This window comes from Antrostomus carolinensis, unplaced genomic scaffold, assembly GCF_000700745.2.
Source record: "Antrostomus carolinensis isolate BGI_N321 unplaced genomic scaffold, ASM70074v2 scaffold5682, whole genome shotgun sequence".
Lineage (NCBI taxonomy): Eukaryota > Metazoa > Chordata > Aves > Caprimulgiformes > Caprimulgidae > Antrostomus > Antrostomus carolinensis.
The window spans coordinates 15,235-37,436 of record NW_010297448.1 but is presented as its reverse complement, the minus strand read 5'-3'; the positions used below and the strand labels follow the sequence as shown (position 1 = coordinate 37,436).

Below are 22,202 nucleotides of genomic sequence, written 5' to 3'. Positions count from 1 at the left end.
ATGGTTTCCACAGTGACGGGGCTGCGAGGGGGGACTGTCAGGAGAAGCTGCCCCATGTTGGGAAAAACCTGGGTGGCCTGGGATGGGGTGGGGGACAAAACCCAGAAAACAAGTCACCAGAGAAAGATTAAGGTGAGGAAATAACATGAGGGGATGGGAGGTGGTGTGGGCTGCTGCCTCTTGGAGATGGCTGAGCCCCTCTCCATGTAGTGGGTGAGTTGAGATGATGGTGGGGCCACATTCCTCTGCAAGCTCATGAAGCACGTATGGGTTAAAAAGGAGAGGTGGAGGAGTCTTTTGGGGCAGCAGGTCATCCTCAGGCAAGCCCTGTACGGTGCTCTGTGTGTAGGGTCGATCTTACGGTACTTTTAAGAGTTTGGGGTTTTTTAATGCTTTTCATTAGCATCAGTGCTCCCTTGCCTTCTTCCTGTAGTAAATTAGATGTTTAGGGGAGATTTTAGGGGAGCTTCAAGGCTGAGGGAGTGTCGGCAGGGTGGTGGGGCTGCACAGGATGTGGGCAGGGAGACAGCGCTGAAGAAGGAAGACAGCGTTTGAGGGGACGGTTAGCGAGAGGCCAATTAATTTATCTAGCACATCAAGCATGACTAATGAATGCTTCTCCAAAGGACCCAAGGGAAGGGCTTCATGTACAGGGCTGTGTGGGCCTGGGGCTGGATTTGGCAGCTGAACAGGCATTGCTGGCCTTCACTCCACTGTGCAGTTTGGGGACAGGAGGCTGGGTGGCTCTTGGAGGAGGCTTTCTTCAGAGCTGGCATTGTCCTTTTGATTATGATCACCCCCAAAGTCACCAGCATTATGATGGGGAGCAGAAAGGCCAAAGTAAAGTCCACCAAATATTAATGCCAAAACCCCCCCACAAAACACTTGGGAAAACACTGGTATTTTTTTTACAATGGCAACAGACTGAGGGGACAAAGCAAGGGTCTCTCTTGCATTAGAAACAATGATTTTAAATGGTAGAGACTGCTTCTGAGCAGTGTTGATTTGAAGCAACTTCTGTCTTAAAAAAAAAAAAAATCAGAAAAATCCCCCACCCACTCAAAAAATATCAGATCAACATTCTTCCTCAATTTCCAACATGATATTTTTCTCTGGGGAAATTAAAATATTAACCAGCTTCAGTAACCCCATCAGGACAATTTTTAGCCTTCTTACAAAGTGTGGAGAGATAGTGGTGTTGAAGACAGGTAGGCCATACTGTTGTTTATTATTTATAATAAGAAGCATCCAGAAATCTCAGATAAGGATCAAGCCCTAGTGTGCTAGTCCTTGTACAAACACACAGTAAGAGTCCTTGCCCTGAAGAGCATACAGTCTAAAAATGGTCCCTTACACGACATAAGTTGGAGGGGAAAGATAGGAATTGGAGACAGAGAAATGAGAAATCAACATTTTTCCTCACTTCCTTTAATCTTCAAACAAAACCCATAAAATATAAATGCTGAGATCATAATTTCCAGTCCCCATCATTAGCCAGAGGTTAGAATCACAGAATCATTTAGGTTAGAAAAGACCCTTAAGATCATCAAATCCAACTGTAAACCTAAGACTGCCAAGTCCACCTTTAAACCATGTCCCTAGGTGCCATGTCTACACATTTTTTAAGTACCTCCAGGGATGGTGACTCAACAACTTCCCTGGGCAGCCTGTTCCAGTGCTTAACAACCTTTTCAATGAAGAAATATTTCCTAATATCCAGTCTAAACCTTCCCTGGTGTAACTTGAGGCCATTTCCTCTTGTCGGGAAAACAGACTGACAACCACCTCCCTACACCCTCCTTTCAGGTAGTTGTAGACAGCTATAAGGTCTCCCCTCAGCCTCCTTATCTCCATACTAAACAAACCCAGTTCCCTCAGCCACTCCTCGTAAGACTTGTTCTCTAGACCCTTCACCAGCTTTGTTGCCCTTCTCTGGACAGGCTCCTTCACCTCAATGTCTTTCTTGTCATGAGGGGCCCAAAACTGAACCCTGCACTCGAGGTGAAGCCTCACCAGTGCTGAGTGCAGGGGAGGATCACTTCCCTACTCCTGCTGGCCACACTATTGCTGATACAAGCCAAGATGCTATTGGCCTTCTTGGCTACCTGGGCACACTGGCTCATATTCACTCCCAGGTCCTTTTCCACCTGGCAGCTTTCCAGCCACTCTTCCCCAAGCCTGTAGTGTTGCATAAGTTTGTTGTTACCCAAGTGCAGGACCTGGCACTTGGCCTTGTTGAACCTCACACAATTGGCCTTGGCCCATTGATGCAGCCTGTCCAGATCCCTCTGTAGAGCCTTCCTACCCTCAACTCCTTCCCCAACTTGGTGTCATCTGCAAACTTACTGAGGGTGCACTTGATCCCCCCATCCAGACCATTAATAAAGATATTAAACAGAACTGGCCCCAGTACTGAGCCCTGGGTGGCATATGAAGGAGACAGCTCAGCAGTGAGTCACACTGCTGATGCTGACACCATTCACCTCAAGAATATGGTCCACAGGTGCTATTCTTCCATTTGCAGCAATGACAGAATCCTGCAAGACTTCCTGAACAACACTGTTCCCTAGTAGGGTGTCTTTACCCCCAGCGATCCTCATTGTCAACTCTTCCAGCTGCTCCACTTGGTACCTCTGGATACTTGAGGTCTTCTGTTTGTCTCCACCTTGGTAGGGGGATGTTCCTTCCCTTTGAAAATGGGATTCTTTTTCCGCTGTAGATCAGATTTGTATTTCTTGAAACGAAGACACCTGTTCTGCAGATGAGCTTCTGGTTCACATTGCTGCATTGTCTGCTGACACTCTACCTTGAAAGGACAGAAGACAATCAGCTTATCCAACAGATTTCATACTAGAAGGCTAAACTTGTTGCACTTTTTCTGATCCACAAGACAAATTTATACTCCTGCATGAAGTTTTGAAGGCATTTGAAACAGTACATACGTCCACAGTGGGTGTCATAAGTTGGAGCAGAGCCTAAAGGCAGATACAGCAGATGATTCCACTTCATCCTGGAAGTTGTAGAGATGATTGTACAGCAAGAGGTGGAACTGATCACATTCGCAGCAAAGTTTACTAACTTGGGTTGTGTGTTCTTCTGCGTGATCTGTGGGATCAGCCATGATAGCCAGCATCAGGCACTCTTGGGCCACCAGCAAGGAAACTTGTCATGTAGTAGCTGTCTGGTAGATGTCCTCTATAGGTGCTGGGGCAGGAAAGTGACTCGCTGGTCTTCAGGACAGGGAGGAGGAGGTGAGGAAAGTCCAGTGCCAACTCACCTGTGAGGCAGCAATACAGGGCTCCTCCACCAAGTTTCTGGGCAGGGAAGAAAGTCAAAACCTATGTGAGAGGAGGAGGCAGCATAGCCATCTAGGTGGCTCCATCCCTCCTGCCCAGTGTGGGAACAGCTCAGCCCCGTGTTCTCGGGCTGTGTCCCCTGGAGTGAGCTACTCAGATGCTGGTGAAAAGGCAACAGGTGCCCCAGGCTGAAAGTCGCTGTGGTACCATAACCCACTCCAGCATGACAGCAGAAACTACAGCATGCAGGGAAAGGCAGGTGGTTTGTGATGATGTAGGAGGGGACCAGTGGGCCTTGGCTCCCACTGCCTTGCTGAGCAGAGCCACACATGGCTACTGGATGTCTCTGTGCCCTGGATTGCCTGATGATAACAGGGAAACCTTTCTTCAGTAATTACAAAAAATGGCTGATTTTTCTTTCTGTCTTTTCTCAGCTTTCCTTTTTTGAGATACTGAAGAAACTTAAATGCATGATTGAATTTGTGCATGCCTTTATTTATTGAGCTATTTATGATGGGCACAGATTTCCCTAAGCCAAAAAGCCCCCTCCCTCCTCCTTCCCCAGCCTTAGTAATCAGTTTCCTTGTGCTCCAGCCCACGCTAGGCTATTTTCCTCTGTCAAATCCTCCATCGTTAGTTAAATTACCTATATGTGTGTTGGCTTTATCTTTTTTTGTGAAATCTTATAATCTTTCAAGTCTACTTTGCCCAAGTCTCTGTCATCCCCTTAGGTCTCTTGTATACCCTGCTTCTCTCCTGGCTGATTCTGTAAAAGGTCTAATTTCAACAAGCTGCTGCTCTCAGGGCTGAAGTCCGTACTGCAGTGCCCATGACGATCATCTGTGTTCATCAAGGCTCTCAAGTGCTTCGAAGCTACAGTGAACTGTAGATGTTTTGACTCTGTTGCACATGGCTGTTAAATTTTCTCTTCCACCACCCCTGTCTCAGATGCTCCCTGACCACATTTTGCTGCCTGTGTTTGCTGCAGCCTACGTTGCCTGCACACCTTCTATGCCACTGTACTGTTAATGAGCATATTTGGCACAGGCTCTGGTTTGTCACCAGGGTGCTCCCTCCCACGCACACGCTAGCAGCTGCCTTCTGAGATGTGAAGACATGCTTCACTCAGAGTCTGTCGCGTGAGCCAGTTTTAATCTAGGATGCTCTTTCCTTTTGGCTCCCCACAGAGATCACAGGACCCTGTTTAATCCAGCTCCCTGTCAGTATATGGTTGAGTCATAGGAGGTTTTTCTGTTGCTACATCTAATAGCGCTTTGCTATCAGGAGCAGAACATCAGCCCACTTGGCTGGGAGTTGGCACTGTCACCCAGCAGCTCTCCTTGTCTGGAAGTTGTTTTGATTCTTTTCTTAGACTTCTCCCTCTCTGTGTCTTTCTCTCTAAAACATTAATTTCCTCTAATTAGAGCCTCCTTAACAATTCTTTTTTCCTCTCTCCTCAGTTAATTTCCTCTAATTAGAACCTCCTTAATAATTCTTTTGCTAAATCAATTTCCTCAGTTAGAACTACCCGCCATAATTTCTTTCCATCCTTTCAAAAGCTGTCGGAATAGCTAAGCAAATTATGCTTCTGGGTAACCTTTATCTCTTACTTGGTATTTTAAAAGAAGAACTGTAACAGGTTAGACAGGCACAATTTCCCCTTCCAGAGCTATGCTGGTCTGACCCCATTAGGTTATACTTAGCTGAGTGTTGTACTATTGTATACTTAATTAGGTGCTCTAGCTGTTCCTCTGGAACCAAGGTAAGGCTTTATTTATGAATGAATGAAACATGACACTTCATTATTCAGATCAGATTTAACAGTATGAAAATCCGTCTTTAAACCAGATCAAATTGCTCTCTAAGAATCCGTAAAACCTCCTGCCCCTGTTAGCTGTCCTGTGAGCCAGCCCTTCCTAACTTTTTCTCTGCAGCCATGCCAGCTTTCTTCTCGTGACAAGCCTTGTAAGTACTAATTGTTTCTAAAACATGCTGTTAAAAACATTTTTTTTGTTTGTAATTTACACAGTAACTAACTATTAATGGCACATTGCTTTTCACAGTCATGCAGCCACATCAGCAGTTGGTATAAATGGAGAGGCAGCTGATTCACACATTATGGACCTTGGACCCGAGTTTCCTCTTCTACATTATACAGTTACTTCCCAGTTGAGACTGTATTATACATTTCTCTAGCCCTTTAAGATGGACCATAAAGGAACCATCTCGCTATGTCTGACCTTCCTGAAATCTACCAAGGACAACTCACTCAATTTCCTGATTTTGGGAAGAAAAGGGACAAGTCTTTATGGCAACTAGGAGGGGCCACCAGGGGTTTTAGTGAAGTCTGTTTTTTTTTACGTAAGTATAAAAAAAAAAAAAAAAAAAAAAAGAAAGGGAACACATTTTGACCTGCAGGAAGCCTCTCTGCCCACCACTGGTAGCTGCAGCACTGGTAGCTGATCGTGTTCCCTTTTCTAGTACCCCTTTTTCAGGTTAGCATCTACTACCAAGCACAGATTTGATGGTCTCAACAAGTGCTGTTGTGAAGGAGAGCACTGCCCTGCTATCATGCATAGTACAACAGGGCCCAGCTCACATGAGACACGCCAAAGAAAGCTACCTCAGAACTGGCTCATGAGTCTGCTTCTGGTCTTTGTAGCACAAGGACTTTCTCCTTCCTTTGGCCATGCCCAACATAAGCTGCATAGCCTGCTCAAAGTCCTGATCAGAGTAGATGTCACCATGGGCCCTCAAGAGTCTGCTCCAGTGAGGCAGATGGGCCCTTCAAACTTGTGAAGTGCTTTTTACCACCATCTGATGAGAATCAGCAATGCCTCAGTGGGTGGATGCCTTGGGTGCCACTTGGTACAAGTGGAGTGATCCATCAGTAATGCTCCACAGATATTCTATGGGGAGCTGGTGGAGGCTTGCAGCTACTCCATCCTTGTCAGTGCCACTGTCAGCTTTCTGGGCAGGTCAAAACATTTTAGCCAAGCCCAGCTACTGTGGGAAATCTGTACTGCTGTCCTCTTTCACATTTCTTTCCTTCTGACCTTTCCAAGCCTCTGGAACTCCACAAAGTCTATTCTGGTGAAAGGGTGCAGAAGTTGTAAGATACACTTAATTTCTTTTGCAGTCTTAATAACTATGCAGAAAACTCCATTTGCCATCACTTCCCATGGAATTTTGGAGTAGGATTGGATGGAAAAATGAAACACATTAAGGTTTTTGTTTCTGACAAAATCCTTAATGTTTAAGATGGGAATGGGATTTTGGGACAATCTTACAAGGGGTAAAAATGCTGGTGGTGCTGGAGAGGGGATTGTTTGGGAAGGGTAGATTCTCTAAAAAGATATGTTAGAAGGCTAAAAAAAAGCTGTCTGGTTCTTCTCAGAAGAGATGAGAGAGCAGGAAGAGGGAATCACTGGGTTGGATTGTTCAGACCAACAATCAACTACAACAGAAGAGATGCTGTTCTCTATGCTCCTTGAGAAGCCTGTCTTGCTGGTCTCAGTCTATTCCAGCTGAGGACAAAGAACGGCTAGAGATAGAGATAGGCAATCCAGTAGACAATGTTGAAGAGCAGGAAGGCAGTGGGGAAGAAGACACGAGAGTAGGAGTCCAGGCGGGAGATGTGAATGCGAACCCTCCCCTCCCGCCACATTCCTGTCTGACAGTCCTCGATGCAGCAGAAGAACCTCTCACATTCTTTTCCTTCCAGGCACGGGGAGCCAGGATCTTCATCTTCATCCTCCTCTATCTCTGGGGGCCAATGCATGATGTTGTTGATGTTGATGGTGGTAAAGGATGGCATCACCTGTACACCGGCAGGCGGCTGTAATGAAGAGGGGTAGGTGGATTAAAGGGAAGGAAAAGGCAAGGAAACATGTTCTAAACACCACGAGTCATCCAATTTGCAATAGATCAGTTCATGGCATAGGTGCAGTTCAATGGAGAGGGATGACTAATCAGCTCCCATCTCTGCACCTGGTTGTAAATCACCACCTTGGCACACTCTGGGGACTGGCAGCTCCCTCCATGACTGTGAATTTCCTCCCTGGCACCCTAGGGCATAGATTTAGTCAGCAAAGATGTAATTGCTCTGATTACCCATCTCTGCCACTAATAGTGCAGAAACAGGACCTGTTTGGTTTCAGCTGTGCTAGCCTCTTCCCTCATTCTCCTGAGCTCAGCTGTCTCTGAAGACACTGCATACAGTCCAGATGTGTCTTCTGGTTGGTGTCAGTCGCTGGAGAAAAGCTGGGGGAAAGGCTGTGTGTGATTTGTAACCTTTTGGCCCAGGCATATCATCTGCCTCATGGAAGAGCTCCCTCCACCCGTGCTGGGAAATGAGGCCAGCACAGAAAACATGTCTTTTTTTGGTGTCAGTTCTCTCCCAGTTCAGAGGCCTGTTTCAGCTGATGTGTCAGAAGTACCTGCCATGAGCTTGGGCAGATCTCAAGAGGATGATGACCATTCTCTGTTTACTGTTCTCACACTCAGGAGGTCTTCTGATGGACAGTCCACAAAAGAAAGTATGTTTCTGTGTCTCTGTGAGCTGAGATACCTCTGTAATCCACAGAGATCAAACTGGTACAAGTGGAAGGACGTAGGTGTGGATCACCCTGTCTTAAAGTGAGCATTTACATTTTGTCCTATAAGTCATCCTAAACTGTACTGACAAGCTCTGTAGCAATTTTGAAAGGAGCACAGGGTACCTCGTTCTGACAGGGACCTCCTTGTTTCAGAGGAGCTTGGGTTTCTAACAGTATCTACCTCTGCTGGCCCCTTTGACCTACCAGCCTGGCTTTCCTGTTGTTGTGCTCAAGTGGTTTCTTGTTTCCCACCAGGTAGTTGAGTGTAGCGTACTCCATGAGAGCTGCAAAGACGAAGATGAAGCACACAGAGACAAAGAGGTCCATGGCTGTGATATAGGAAACACGGGGAAGGTGCTTGCGGGAGATGGTACTCAGGGTAGTCATTGTTAGCACAGTTGTGATACCTAAGAGAGAAAAGAGCTGGTTTACATAATGAAGAGGAGCACTTCTGTCTTCTACATGCATCCAGCCCCCAGAACATCCCCATTTCCCCTCTCCTGTGGGAGAGAAATGTCTCTGGTTGTCTGGTCCCATTTTTGCTCTGCTCAGTGAGACTCTTGAGTTAATGTGGGCCCACTTCTCAAGATTGTCCTGGATGGCATCCTGTCCCTCAGACATGTCAATGGCACCACTCTGCTTGGTGTCATCAGCAAACTTGCTGAGGGTGCCCTCAATCCCAGTGTCTATGTCATTGATGAAGATATTAAATAGTACTGGTCCCAATATGGACCCCTAAGAAATACCATTTGTCACCAATCTCCATCTGGACATTGAGCCATTGACCACTACCCTTTGGATGAGACCATCCAACCAATTCCTCACCCACCAAACAGTCCACCCATCAAATCCAAATCCCTCCAATTTGGAGCCCACAAGCACAATACCTGGAGTAAGAAAGCTTCATCAGCAGGCCCCCCTTGATTGGGTGGCCTGTAGTAAACATGAACCACAAGGTTCCCTTTGTTGCCTCAGTCTCTAATTCCTACCCATAAGCTTTCAACCTGCTTGTAGCTATTCTTTAGAGACAGCTCTTCACAATCTATTTCTTGACATAGAGGGAAAGTGGTAGGAGATGATAAGGAATCTCTTTTGACTTGAATGGGGCTTGGAATTGTTTTTGCAGCAGCAGTAATGCTCACAGACCTGTTTCCAGAGATAAAGTATCAGAAGCCAACAAAGGATCAGCTGCAAGAGTTGGTATGGTGATCTCATCCACTGCTTTTTAGGATGTGGAGAAGCAGCAGGAACTCCACCTATATTTGAAATGCCAATGTAACTGGTCCAGTTTATATCTCCCTAATCATTTGTATTAAGTACAAAGGAGGTGTGGAGAGAATATATTACCCTTGATGTGCTGAGGTCCCTTCCCAGAGAGAGGGGCCCCTGTCCTGGGGAAATGTGCCTTTGTTTTTTGAGGCAGCCACCATAGTTGTGTCAGCCATGCAGAACATTTTGCCTCTTTCTGTTCATTCCATTCCCAGCCACGGACCATGGTGTACCATCAACTCCATTGGAAATGACACCTCACTCCTCCTCCTGCTCCCTTCATAGGCTCCAAATAAATTGATTTTGATAGGGAGGTGGAGAAAGATGGTCAGAATGGATGGGCTCTGAATAGCCCTGCCTGATGCTGATGGTCCCTGCCTCTCCTCTCCTTCCCTGCAGTGGCCTGCAGGCAGGGCTGGGAACGCTAACTCCAATTAAAGGGAGAGTCAGCTGGGCTGATGGGAAGGACAACACTGGGAAGCTGAGCTTGCTGCAAAATGCAGATACAGCCAAAGTGCATTAAAGATTCGTAAAGAGCTCTCTAGCACTTACCAGGGCAGGATTCAATCAACGTGAGCTTTTTCCTGCCTCAAAGAGCCACTGCAGGTTGCTGAGAAAATCTAAACAATAGGCAGAGCTGTTACTATGTCCTGGACTCCCACTGTGGTGTGACGGGACAGAGAAAGGCTGTACCTACAGGGTTTCCACACCTGCAGAGCCTGGGACTCCATGGATACAGCTGAGCAACTTTGTTAATTACCCTACAACCTTCTTGTCACTTCAAGCCCTTGAAAAGTCATGAGGAAATGCAGAATACGTGTGTGACAGGAGCACTTTGGCCAGCATTGCAATGCCACAGCTCACCCCTTTCCTCTCCCTTTTCGTGCATGAGAATAACACAGGGTCAATTGGAAAAGGCTGTGTTCATATCTCAGATCAGGATATGTGCTATCCTGAAATAATCCAGTAGACCAAGCCAGCACAGCTGGAGATTCCGTTGAGCTTGAGGACAGTGTTACAGACAGAAAGATGGAGGAGTGGACTCTCCTCCAGTAAACTGAATAATGTAAGAAAACGGCAAAGTGCTTTAGGAGATTTTGTACTCCAACGCTGCCAGTCTGCTAGCCTGGCAGAGTTCAACAAGCATCAGACCTGCAACAACTTCTCTCTTACCCAGAGATGTCCTGGCTGGTGTAGAGTCTCTCTTGATCCAGAAGGAAACCCAGGAAAGAACAACAGTTAGGATGCAGGGAATGTAGGTCTGAATGGCAAAATAACCCATCCGTCTACTTAGGTCAAAAGAAACTGTCATCACCATGTACTCCCCTAGGAAAAAGCAACAGAGACATTGGAATCATAACATGGGGCTTCCTAAAACACAAAAATCAACAAAGTTTCAGAATTTGCAGTGTTTCTGATGAAGTTTTCTTGTTGATTTAAGTGCCTGGCCAGCTGGTTTTGTGGCTGGCTTTGTAGCTGCCCAACTTGTTAGCTCCATGGACAGCTGTGTGGCTGGCTTACTGGTTTTGTGGCTAGTGGAATCTTTGGCTACCTGGTTGGCTCTGTAGCTCTCTGGCTTAATGTCTTTGTGATTAATTTAAGAGCTGACTTTGTGGCTGCCCAACTGACTATCTGCCTGGCTGGCTGTGTAGTCCCGAGGCTGCATTTGTACTGGCCCAGCTGGGTGTCCAAGTGCACCAAAAGCACACTGTCTGGAAAAGTTTCAGGGAAGAAACTGTAGAGATTATTCATCTTCAGCTGACTGCTGCAAAGGTTTCTTTTCTTTCTAATAGAAACTATTCAGCTGTAACAGGCGACATGGCCTGGCTTGCCAACTAACTACCTGAGCTGTGACAAAGGAGGTGTCCTTCAATCACTTTCATCCAAACTCTGGTTCTGCCCCTGAAAAGGTGTGTGGTGCTGTACACCCTAATTGCTCATTTGGCAACTTACAGCTGAGGTTCCTCCTCTTTTTCAGAGGCTCCTAGTGAGTATTGGAAGAAAGCCACCTTACAGCTCTAGGGTGAAGATAGTGCTTGCAAGTAATTACCAAAAAAGAGAATTACAAATGTCAGACAGCCACTGGTGCATTCAAGACACTTTCACTGCTCTGCTGCTTGTCCCAGTCTGTGCTGCCTTTCCACACAGGTTAGAGGCTGGCTGATGGTGTTGCCAACAGCAGCCTTTGGCAGAGTGGAAGAAGCACTACCTGAACGTGCTGCTTCAGAGGGCTTAAAAATATGAGCTCACCCCACCTGCAGGAACCCAAAGAAGCTTTCCTCAGTTGTCTGTGGGAAGGAAATGGGATGTGAGCTATTATGATGAGGTCGAGCTAAAGGGTCTCCATTCCCTGGTTTCTTCACACATGCAGCCTTGTTTGTGTCTCTTAAAGCACAATGCAGGTGTTCACCAGCCCCACACAAATTTACAGAAGGAAAGATTGAGACCTGCAGGTTCTGATTTCCCCACCCATTCCAGTTACAAGCATCACCCAGTATGCACACACTGCAGCAAGAGGGAATCTGAGCTCCATCTCCTCTCCCTCCTCACCCTTCAATTAGAGATAACTTCATTCACATCAGCATTGTCACCCCACAGTTCACAGATGTCACTGATTCTGGCTTACCCTTGCTTCATCTTCCCCTCATCTCCATCACTTCTGCTCCCTCTAGCAAATGTCCATCCCTTCATTCTCACATTTCTCTAACTGCTGTTGTGACCTTCCTTCCCTATTGTGGAGCTGTCTGATGATTCCTTTGCCTCCCACAACGTCTCCAACACGCTGGTGTTTCTATGGGCTGTTTCCTTTTGCCTCACCTGCCCCCGTCCTGAGAACTTCTGAGGTGTTCCTCAGCCCTGTGAAGTCAAACTGGTAGAGCCTCCAAGTGCGCTGGTCGGAGACCTCAATGGAGTAGCGCCTCCAGCGATAGACAATCTCCTCACGTGGGTAGCCATCTGAGAAAAGGGGCAAGGACATCAATGAAAGAGTACATCACGTGCCTCCACCTCATTCACCACCCTGACTGCAAAACTGCTGGCATCTCACTCTGGCTGTTTTGTAAACATGAAGATTTCAGACAGGTATTTCTGATGTCTTTTGTTTAGATTCCCTTAGGCATCTCCACATGCAATGGGAGTAGGGACAGCATCTCCCCTTGTGGACTGCTTCAAATCCTAGGGATAGGAAAAGCAATGCTAGAAATGAAGCCTTTCTAAGGACTGCACTGGTTGAGAATGAGACTCAAATTGGTGTAAAATGACTTGCCCACCCTGAAATATTTAAGGGTTTTAGCTCCCTGGGGCAGCACGAAGCCTTCACCACTCCTCCTGACTACCTTCCCTTCCCAGGCATGAGTACACCACTAATACAAAGCTGCCAACATGGGAAGTAGCAAAACCAGGACAATTCTCCATGGAGAAGGAGAGCTGGCTCCTGCAGGCTGGAGCATGGCTTCTCCTGGCTCTAGCTTTCTTGTCAAAGAAGTAAGCCTACTGTGAAGGCAGGGACCTCAACACCTACAAGAGAGTTCCTCAGAGGAGGGAAGGACCAAGAGCTTGGCAGCTAACTAAAAGTCTGTTGCTAATTATCAAGCATGTATGGTATGTACTCTTAATTAGCAAAGAATAAGGGATGGTGGGAGACAAAGGAATGGTATCTCCTCAGCATGCTGCCTCTCTCTGAAGCACCTCAGAGCCACGTGAGTTGCATCTCTTTAGTGGCAGGGGAAGCAGGAGAGGCAAACTCGAGCTAAGATGACTAAATTAGTTTTCCAACCAACGCATGACGACAGGAATCTCTTGGTGCAGAAAGGCTCCCTGCAAAATTACCAGTGGAGACGTGCCAACATCATCAGCCCTGTCTACTGATGAGAATGGACAAGTAGAGGCTGAGAAGGGAGATCTGAGTACCCCTCCTTTGCAGAAAGTAGGCCTGTGTCTGGGCTGAGGTCTGGAAAGCCAAGCTATCCCCTCAGAGAGCGGGAGAAGGGGGAAGATGCAAGGCAGGACTGGTGCCATTTGTCTGCCAGCTGAAGGGATATATTCTGTTTAGTAGGTCAGAGTGACTAGAAGGTCAGTGAAATAATCACCTCAAACCATCTACTCAAATTAAGGAGAAACTCAGAGGTGCTGTGAACCTGTCCCTATAGACCTCTGCTAGCCCAGGAGTGGGAGGATGCTCCAGGGCATGACGAGTAATGGCCCAGGAAAAGAGTAATAGAGATTAGGTGAAAAATGTAGCTAAAAGGGAGGGTGGTCTCCCCAGAAGAGTTTTACACTACTGAGGTTTCTCTACTTGCCTTCTAAAACTATTTTTAAAATATGTGTACTCACAACTGGAAAACACCAAAGGACAAGAGTGAGTGTCCATTGGGAAATTCTGCAGCTGGAGCAGACACTCAGCCTCAATCGTCAGCCTGAGAGAGAAAGAGAGAGAGGGAGACTGAGATTTTGCGTTGGTGAAGGTGGTTTGATTCCAATACCACAATGTGACAGAGGGATTCTCGCTTCCTTCAGAGAGAAACACTAATTTGTTGAAGATCAGTCTGTTTGCAGGAGCATTTCAAAACAGCAGCAAAACAAAGCATATGCTTGGATATTTTCAAAGTGAGAAAAAACATCTAATTTTCACATTCAAAAAAAGCCTTTTTGTTTAGTAAGCTTTTCAGATTCATTTACGGGAGTGAGAATTTATGGGAACAAAAGCCAAATGTTTATCATCAGAATGAAACAGCTGGACTGACCAACATAAACTTTGGAAGGATTTTGGTTTAGGAAACCATTTGTAGTTTTGACTTTTTTTTCTGGATGTGATAAGGAAAAACAGTTTGATTTTTTGGAAACCTTCATCCTGGGAAGAGGAAGCCCATTCTACAACTAGTACTACATGTGCACTCTCATCAGCACTGGGAGACATCTCCACTACCCTGTCCCAGGGCACCTGGAAACCTCCCCTACTTTGACCAGCTCCTTGTTCCCTCACCTCAACAGCCAGCTACAGTGCCTGTTGGATGTACCTGAGTGTGTAGAGCACTTTGCCATCATTCCAGATGCGGAGGAGCTGATTAGGAGTGGTTATCCAGTGGGAATCAGCCCGCTTGGAGTTCCTAAAAAAGGTATCTGGGATCCAGATGCGGCTCACCATATTGGTGTTCAGCGTGAGGGCCTTCAAGGTGCTGTTGAAACGTAGACGCCGGTCATACCATGTCTGAGCAAAGAAGATATCAATGGTGTACTCCTGTGGGGGAAAAAAAAAAAGGAGGAAGAATATGCCTTTCTGAGAGGGATTCAGGCAAAGCAGAGCCCTGTCCTCTGGTCTGTAGGCCATGGTTTTGGAGTCACAGCCAGAACATTTGCTTTTTAAGACTGAGAGGAGTTTTTGGTGACCACTGCCACCTTTCCAGGCTCATCTTTAGCTCTGGGTCAAGACATTCATGGTACACATAGGAAGAGTCAAAGACTATATGTTGACTGGTGGGCTGAGCCATAGCATGTTTGGCCTGACCCATGGCTGGAAAGCCAAGACCATATGAACAAGGGCTTGGGCTTCCTCTTGACAGACAACTGAAGCCAAACTCTCTTTTTAAGCACAGGTGTGAAGGGGCAGTTTAGACATTGGCTGAATCCAGTCCTAAGTTCAGCTAAACCTTTCAAACACAGGCAAGGAAAGCTGCTCACCAGCTCACCAGAGAAGACAAGCAGACAGCTCTTTCTGTTATTTATTAGGATACAGCCCAGCAGTGCTCCATACACCTAATTTGTACATATCATAGTGTTGTGCATAAACCTAGTGAGAATCCTTCCCATGCTGCAGGACTCACACTGCAAATGTTCATCAGAAAAATCAGGGCACTCCGGCTCCTGGGCAGATACCCCTTGCTGAAGATTAGAAAAGGAAACTGGGTCAGGGGCTGCTACAGACCCAGCTTTTGGTGGAACCAGTTCAAAATCTTGAGTCTTTTGCAGACAGAAAACAGTTTCCACCATGAGGACCTTTGGTTTTCGTGAGAGACAGGGTGTCCTAGCTCACCAATAAGTAGCACTTCTGGAAGGCAGCATCTGTCTGGATTGGACTGGTATTAGTCCATATTATTAGACCACCGTTCTGCTGCTTGCTGCTGCAAACCAATTTGCTCTTTAACCTCTTTTTAAGCCTACCTGAGAAGGTGCTAACTAGTGCTATGCAGGAGCATGCCTGGCATTCAGGGCTGTCTGAACCAGACCCCCAAATCCAGTTCCACCAGCCCATACTAAAGGCTGTCATCTGTCCTGACAGCTCCTCTCTGACTTGGACTTTGCACACTTTCACTCCTGTTAAACACTCATGACCATGGACACATCACCTTCTCCTCTTCTGTGGGCAGAGATGAACACTGTTTGACTTTGCCATCTCTCCCTCCCATTCTCCTCCTCCCTCTATTGATTTACCTTGGTGGAATTTTTATGACTGCAGTACATCCTCCCCCCACTGCCCTCGCTGCTGGTTCACAGTCAGCTTCCTCACACCATGCCATTAAAATAGATGCGGCGCTCTTAGTGCGATCCCTTGGACAGCATGTCCTGGCTGGGGAGGCAGAGTAGGGCAGTGCATGACTCCCCGCTTCATTTTCCTCACCCTTGCTCCACTGTCAGCCAACCAGTGATGAGTGATTGGTACCAAAAACATCCCTTGCATGGGAATGAGATAATGAGAAAAATGCATTTGGCCTCAGGCGGCCGAGTCACTCTCTGGGCTGATCCTTCACCCTGGTTAGACACAGGGATGAGCAAAGGTGACGGGGATGAGGTCCTAACATATCTCTAGATGGGGACGGATTCAGCATGTTCAAAGATGGCGTTGCCTCTTTAATTCATGTTCCAAACAGACATGAGGACACAAAGAGCTGGGATAGCAGCAGCCCTCAAAGCCAAACGTGCAACCACAGCCACTGCCTGAAAGCAGGAGGTGGGGAGAGCCCATTCCAGCATCTGAATGCTCTGGATCTTACTGGGTACTCCTTGGACTTATGGTATGTGGTGATGAAGGCACAGATCAAGTTGTGAAACAGTGAAATAGAGCCCACAGGTGGGCAAAGAAGCACTGGCACAGGAGGGAGAAGATGGGGTAATAGCAGCCCAAGAAAATGACATATATGGGGGGAAAGTTGACTTTATCCTGCTTGGGGCCATCTTCTTTCCTTGCCAGCTGTTGGGGCCAAAATAACACAACATTTCACATATTCTCCCCGACCCTGCAAACCCTGTTTGAGCCAGGATGAGCTTACATTGCTCCTCCTCAGCAATGTCTCTGGTGTAGGAGAAAGCAACCAAAAATGCAATGACAAATCCATGTTAGATGTCACTATAAGCTTCTAACTCCTAACTGAAGTCACTTGTAAGATCTTGCTTCTGGGCTGGCTGCTCAGGTCAGATATCCTGCTGTAAAGTTCAGCTTTCAGGTCTCAGATAAATGCTAACATTTCAGGAGAGTGAAGGGTCAGCTATCCCAGGACGAGATCAGCCTCTAAAACTTACGGCAGTGCCATTTCTTGAACTCCTGCACCCCTGTAGTTTCTCTCTGCCCCTAATTCATTCTCAAGCATCAGAAGGAGACTTCTCAATACCTCAATTTCCCCATGTGGGAAAAGGTTATTGTAAAATATGCCTCCAACATTATTGTACCATCTGCTCTGCAGCACATGGAGGTTGTTAACTATGTAAAAGCACGGACTTTTTCAGTGTTTTCAACAGAAGGAGCTAGCGAAATAAGAGGAATCGCTCTGAGAGTTAGGTCATGCCATTTGGATCACACGTGGGGTAGCACACACATGTTGGCATTCACGCAATATTACATCAAACTTCAGTCATAAAATAATAAATCAAACTACCCATAAGGCAAACACTGAAGACTGCCTACCCTAAATACTATCAGGTGAATTTATCCAATGCTGAGGAACACCCTACAGCGTTGCCACTTCTAGTTGTGTGGGCTTGTGTCCAACTCAGCCTTTCAGCATGTCCCTGCTGGCCCTTGATCACCATCATCACCTGGCACTGCTGCACATCACTAATCAGTCTTTGTTTTCCTCATCTGGGCAGCACAGATGCTGGTGGAAACTCAATTCCAGAAAATGGTAAAATCTGAAAACATTTAATGGAAAAAACCCTGTTCTGTAAAAGAGCATTTGTGGGAAATAAGGGGATGTGGAGTTGACAAGAATATTTAATCTTGGAAGAAAAAAATAAAACAACAACAAAAAGATTTTACTGCATTCTCAAACTCCTTCATATTTAAAAACATAGTTTAAGTGAAAAGCTATGGAATTTCCATGTGAAAACTCATTTCAAGGAAAAGCCCAAATTTTTCAATCAGAAAAAAAACCCCAAAAACAACATGTTAAGAAATCAGCCTGTCCCCAGCACAAGAGATCTGTGTGGCCAGTGTTCTCATTGTGTGCTACCCTAAGCCCTGTTCCTTGGGTCATCCCAGACCCAGCCACTCTGCCCTAACCTTCACGGTCCTGGAGCACCTCCCTGCTCCCCATCCTGATTTGATACAGCAAGGACATCCAGCCTGGCCCCAGTTAGCTCCTCCCCGTGCCTCCTCTCTCACCTCTGTGTGTATGTGCACACACATGGGGAATCAGCCCATATTTGCAGTTGGATTTGGTTCAGGAACTCTACTCTAGACTAAGTTCCACCCTGGGTTCAGAGCACATATGAGTTAGGGCCACCCAATTTCAGACTAACAGCTTAAACTCACAGGGTTAGCATGACTCAACTTGCAATTAGTAGTTTGTACCTTTGCACTGCCAGAAGATCCTTTTCAAACGGCTCAAAGCAAGTTTGTGTGTGCAGTTCAGCTGACCCCTCTCAAGGGTGCAATTAGTGGGATACAGAGGAGTTGGTACCCCATGGTTTCTCTGTATCCAGTTATGAGCTTCTTTCTCTGTGTTTTTAAGAGCTCAGCATTCTGACAAATCCCAAAGAGAGAAGCAAAGCCATGAGATGAAGATGTCTTAGATGTCTTCCTAAATTAGGATAAAATTAAGGATTTAAAGGTGTTTTTTTTGCAACTTCACTTGTATTCAACAGCAACAAGAATACCTCCCAATAGAGGAGACAGAGAGCTGGAAAAAGGTTCCTCCATTTTCCTCTGCTGGAGAGATAGCTTGGAAAAATCCTAATAACAGTGAGGCTGAGAGATTAATATCCTAGCCAGTCTCATTCTAGCTTTTATTGTCCTGGTATTCATAGACCCCCCCCTTCCCTTTGCACCTCCAAGCAAATCCCTCGCTGCAGTACAATAAAGCAGGCTGCTTTCTCAGGAAGCATGGCTAGCATTTCAGGTAGGCTGATGTGAATCTGATGGGTCCATGCTGTCAACCATAGAGCTAAACCAAACAAGTATTACAGGCAAACTCTTTGGGGTGCTGCAATTCAGGAAAATCTCAAGAGTTATTGTAAGAGACCCAGGAATGGGGTGTATTTCTTTCAAGGGCTGGTAGGTTGCTCTGTGCAGCCCAAGCCAGGAAGCCTCTCCTCCAATCTGCAAACAAGGGTTGGCCCAAGCATTCCCCCTTCAGACAGAGCTGTGTTCAACAAGTCCACACCCCTACAGCCCTGTACAGGTGAGCATTTTCCTCTCCATGACATCCCACACATCCCTCCCAGCCTGCAAAAATCTCTGACAAACCCTGGGCTGCTCCCAGCAGCCAGCTCCATGTCCCAGGGAACACGCTCAATAACAGCAAAAAGTCTGGAGACACTCTCCACACTCAGATAACTAAATAAAATAACCTTATTTTAGAATAATCTTCAAATCTGATGCATGACTTCTTGTCCCCGCAGCTTGTGGGCAGGAACGTGCTTCTGGCATGACATGTGCAAGCACTCTCCAAGGGCAGCAAGCAGAGAGGACATGTACTAACAGCATATGCTAATACCTGACCCTGACCACTTCAGCGAGCAGTTGGGCAGCATCAGGCTTCTCTCAGTTCTCCCATTAGTGTAGTGTGAGACTCCTTGCTTGTGGATGCCTCTGTCTCCCTACTCTGGATGAGTTTTGTCTCCCCAACAAAAAGAGAAAAAGAATGAGAATTTAAGTTTCATTATATTTCCAAGGTCCTCCTCTCTCCAAATCAGACTTCAGAGAGCTTTCTGGACATGATGCTGGAGAGACTAGGGGAGCTCGCAAGGACAAAAGCAGCAGAGCTCTGATGATGTGTGTTTTCAAGGTGACACACTGAACTCCCCATCTGTTTCACCTCTGCAGCAACACCGGCAGCGCTGTCCTTGTCTGAATGTCTTTTGCCTCTGCCCAGGGAATCTCAGTTTAGAGAGCATTCTTTTTATAATACAAACTCACTGTTAAAAACCATCACCATGTCCTGTGCTCGTGCCAGGAGCCTTCAAACAAGACATACTGTACATGCTGCTCTGTCCATTGCAAACTCCCCAATCATGGCTTGCTCACCCTTGGAGTCTCTGCAGATGGGATCTAGACAGGGCTTTCAAAACTAAGCGCTGGCTTCTGAGATCTCTGCCTGCCTGTTCCCACACACCTCTGCTCACACCTGCTCCCATGCATGTAAAAGCAGGGACATCCAAAAGGCAGCTCATACTCATGCTAGCCAACCACACCAGATTGTTTCTTTCCCCCAAAACCCTTTCTTCTGAGCCATTCCCTTGTACCAGCGCTTCCTGTCCTTCAGCGATGTTATCTCCTCATGTGCAACCCAAAGGCGGCTGCTGACTGCTACGACGCTCATTCTTCTTTTCATGGGAATTTAGCCTGGCACAAGGAGTCTCTCACTGTGAGCCCCAGGGCCATGTGACCTAGACATGTGTGTTTTAGCAACTGATTAACAGTCAATACCCAAAGGATCAAGGGAAGTCCTTGAGTTGAGACATGACATCAGCCAGACTCTGGTTCGTAGAAGCACAGTCTGTCTGCGCTGTTCCTGACGAGGTTATTACTGAAAAGGCATGGGCACGGACACAGGATGCTATATGCAGATGGGGCAGAATTAATTAAAGGGGAAGACAGTTTACACTTCAATGAAGTATTATGCAAAGCACCACAAAGAAGGAGCTGTCTCCTTTTACTTTAGTTTATTTCTTCACCACCCTCAGGACAAGACATAGCCTGGGTGAAGAGCCATGTGTAAGCACTTTCTGATGCAAACAAGGATGCAGCCCAGTTACCATGATCTCTGGAAAATGCCTGGGCTGCTTGCAGAGCAAAGGCACACTTCTCCAGAGTCTTGTTTGCACGTCAGACCTTACTGCTAAATGCTTAGGTGCTCCCCATCATGTTGAGCTTGAAGCAACTTTGTGCTGGAAGAAGAAAGCAAGTGGGGGAAGCGAAGAGGCGAGGCCAGAGGCACATAGGATAACTGGAAGAGAATACTGAGCACTTTGGGTAAGTGCTCTTGTTTATTTGTCCTTTAAGCTCATGCGGTGTTTGACAAGACAAAAAGAAATTTCCTTTGAAAGGGCTAGAAGACAAACCTTCTCACTGCATACAATTAACGCCCCAAGATTGTTCCTCCAGGACAGCTTGGCAAGATTCAGATGAGAAGCTGGAATTTCTTTAATTGCACTTCCCATTCCCATGCCACCCATTGTGATTAAAATGAAATACCGGGATGGGCAGTCTAATACTGCCCAGGACTAGGAGAGCAGCTGCTGCAGCTCCCCTGTATCAGGCAAAGGAAGGTAGGAGGTCCCTCAAATCCTCTAACATGTCCAGTCCTAAACAATCCTGGGGAGGGATGTCTGGGTTGGTCAGCTTGTCCCCATGGAGACATCTGCAAGACTATTGTTACCTGGGAATACAATCTGTTGCTCCTCGCCCCATCTCTCTGTCCTTACAAAACTCACTGTCCTGGGCTGCTGGATTCCCACGAGACTGCCTGCAGGATCCTGTGCAGTTCAGGAGCTGGACACTGCAGCCTCACAGCCTCCTCCCTAGGATGGGGAGGCATGAACAAGAGCAGTATCCTGTTGCAGCAGCAGGAAAATGGCCTTCAGGTGAAGTGAAGGAAGGCAGGAAAGTCCTCCATGTGTTGGATGACATGAGTGCCTTCAACTGTCAGAGGCACATGGCTGTGTGGTTTTGAAGTATTAGAGCAAGCATCCTCCTAGGTTTAGGGTTCACCAGCTGGGCCTGTCTCCTTGCCTCCAATCTGGTACCTCATACAGAAGGGACCACCACTGGCATCACCACTGGCTTTGCCAGACCCCAGTTCAGCCTACTGCTGCTGCTGGCGCACCAGATGGACTAGGGGGTAGCAAGGTCAACACTGCCTGAGATTTAGGGTCCGATTCTCATTTACATCCAGTCCCTGTTTGGGAGGACTGAGGGTTTTGGAGAGGTATAGTAGTCCACAGTAGTCTGTAAACCTTTGTAAGGGTCTCAGCACCTTTTCCTGTCTGCTCAGGGACTGAATGGCCCAGATCTGCTGCCCAGTTTCCTTTGCTGTTTTTATATTTTTCCAGGCTTTCTTGGGTTTTCCCTCTTTTCCCTTTGGTCCCTGCTCTTGTCTTCTTTCCTCCTCCTCCTCCCCTCCATGACCTGCTCCACACTCTCCACATCCCCATCCTAGTGCTCCTTCCATCCCCTGCCTTCTCTGCAGAGACACTTCCCCTCTGGCACATTGCTCCAAGCCATGTCACCACTGTGGCTCTTTGCTGTGGCAGGGGGAAAGAGGGTCCATCGTGCCTTCTCACAAGGTGCAGAGTCATGTGACAAACTAAGGCTGCCAGCTCTAGAAAGGTCTGTCAGTCCACCACTGCCAGCTCATGAAAGGAAATGGTTGTCTTGAATATTACAGTTCTCTTTGCCTTCAGCTTTTCTTTTCAAGGGGCAAATAAAGAGATCATCCAGTTTTCATCTTAATTTCACCCTGTAGCTGTAGGAATAACCAAGCTAACTGCCACAAATTGTTCCCACTTCTCTACCACAGTGCTCTGCTTCTCCTCCTTGTCCTCGCTACACTACTAAGGTGGCTTTGGGTGTCTGTGGAGGAGAATGACAGACCCAGGGACATAGTTCTGG

General features: G+C 46.8%; 1 protein-coding gene across 1 annotated transcript in view; it reads right to left on the bottom strand.

The window, feature by feature from the left end:
* Positions 1-6,602: 6,602 nt before the first annotated feature.
* The window catches only part of LOC104520422 (gamma-aminobutyric acid receptor subunit gamma-4), a 30,319-nt gene continuing 14,719 nt past the window's right edge, over positions 6,603-22,202 (bottom strand). Inside the window, exons 5-10 of the mRNA XM_010162111.2 lie at positions 14,179-14,399; positions 13,496-13,578; positions 11,981-12,118; positions 10,337-10,489; positions 8,099-8,301; positions 6,603-7,134 (exon numbers count right to left, since the gene is read on the bottom strand). Of these exons, the coding sequence (XP_010160413.2) occupies positions 6,841-7,134; positions 8,099-8,301; positions 10,337-10,489; positions 11,981-12,118; positions 13,496-13,578; positions 14,179-14,399 (1,092 nt within the window). The 3' untranslated portion in view covers positions 6,603-6,840. The remainder of the gene's footprint in view (positions 7,135-8,098; positions 8,302-10,336; positions 10,490-11,980; positions 12,119-13,495; positions 13,579-14,178; positions 14,400-22,202) is intronic.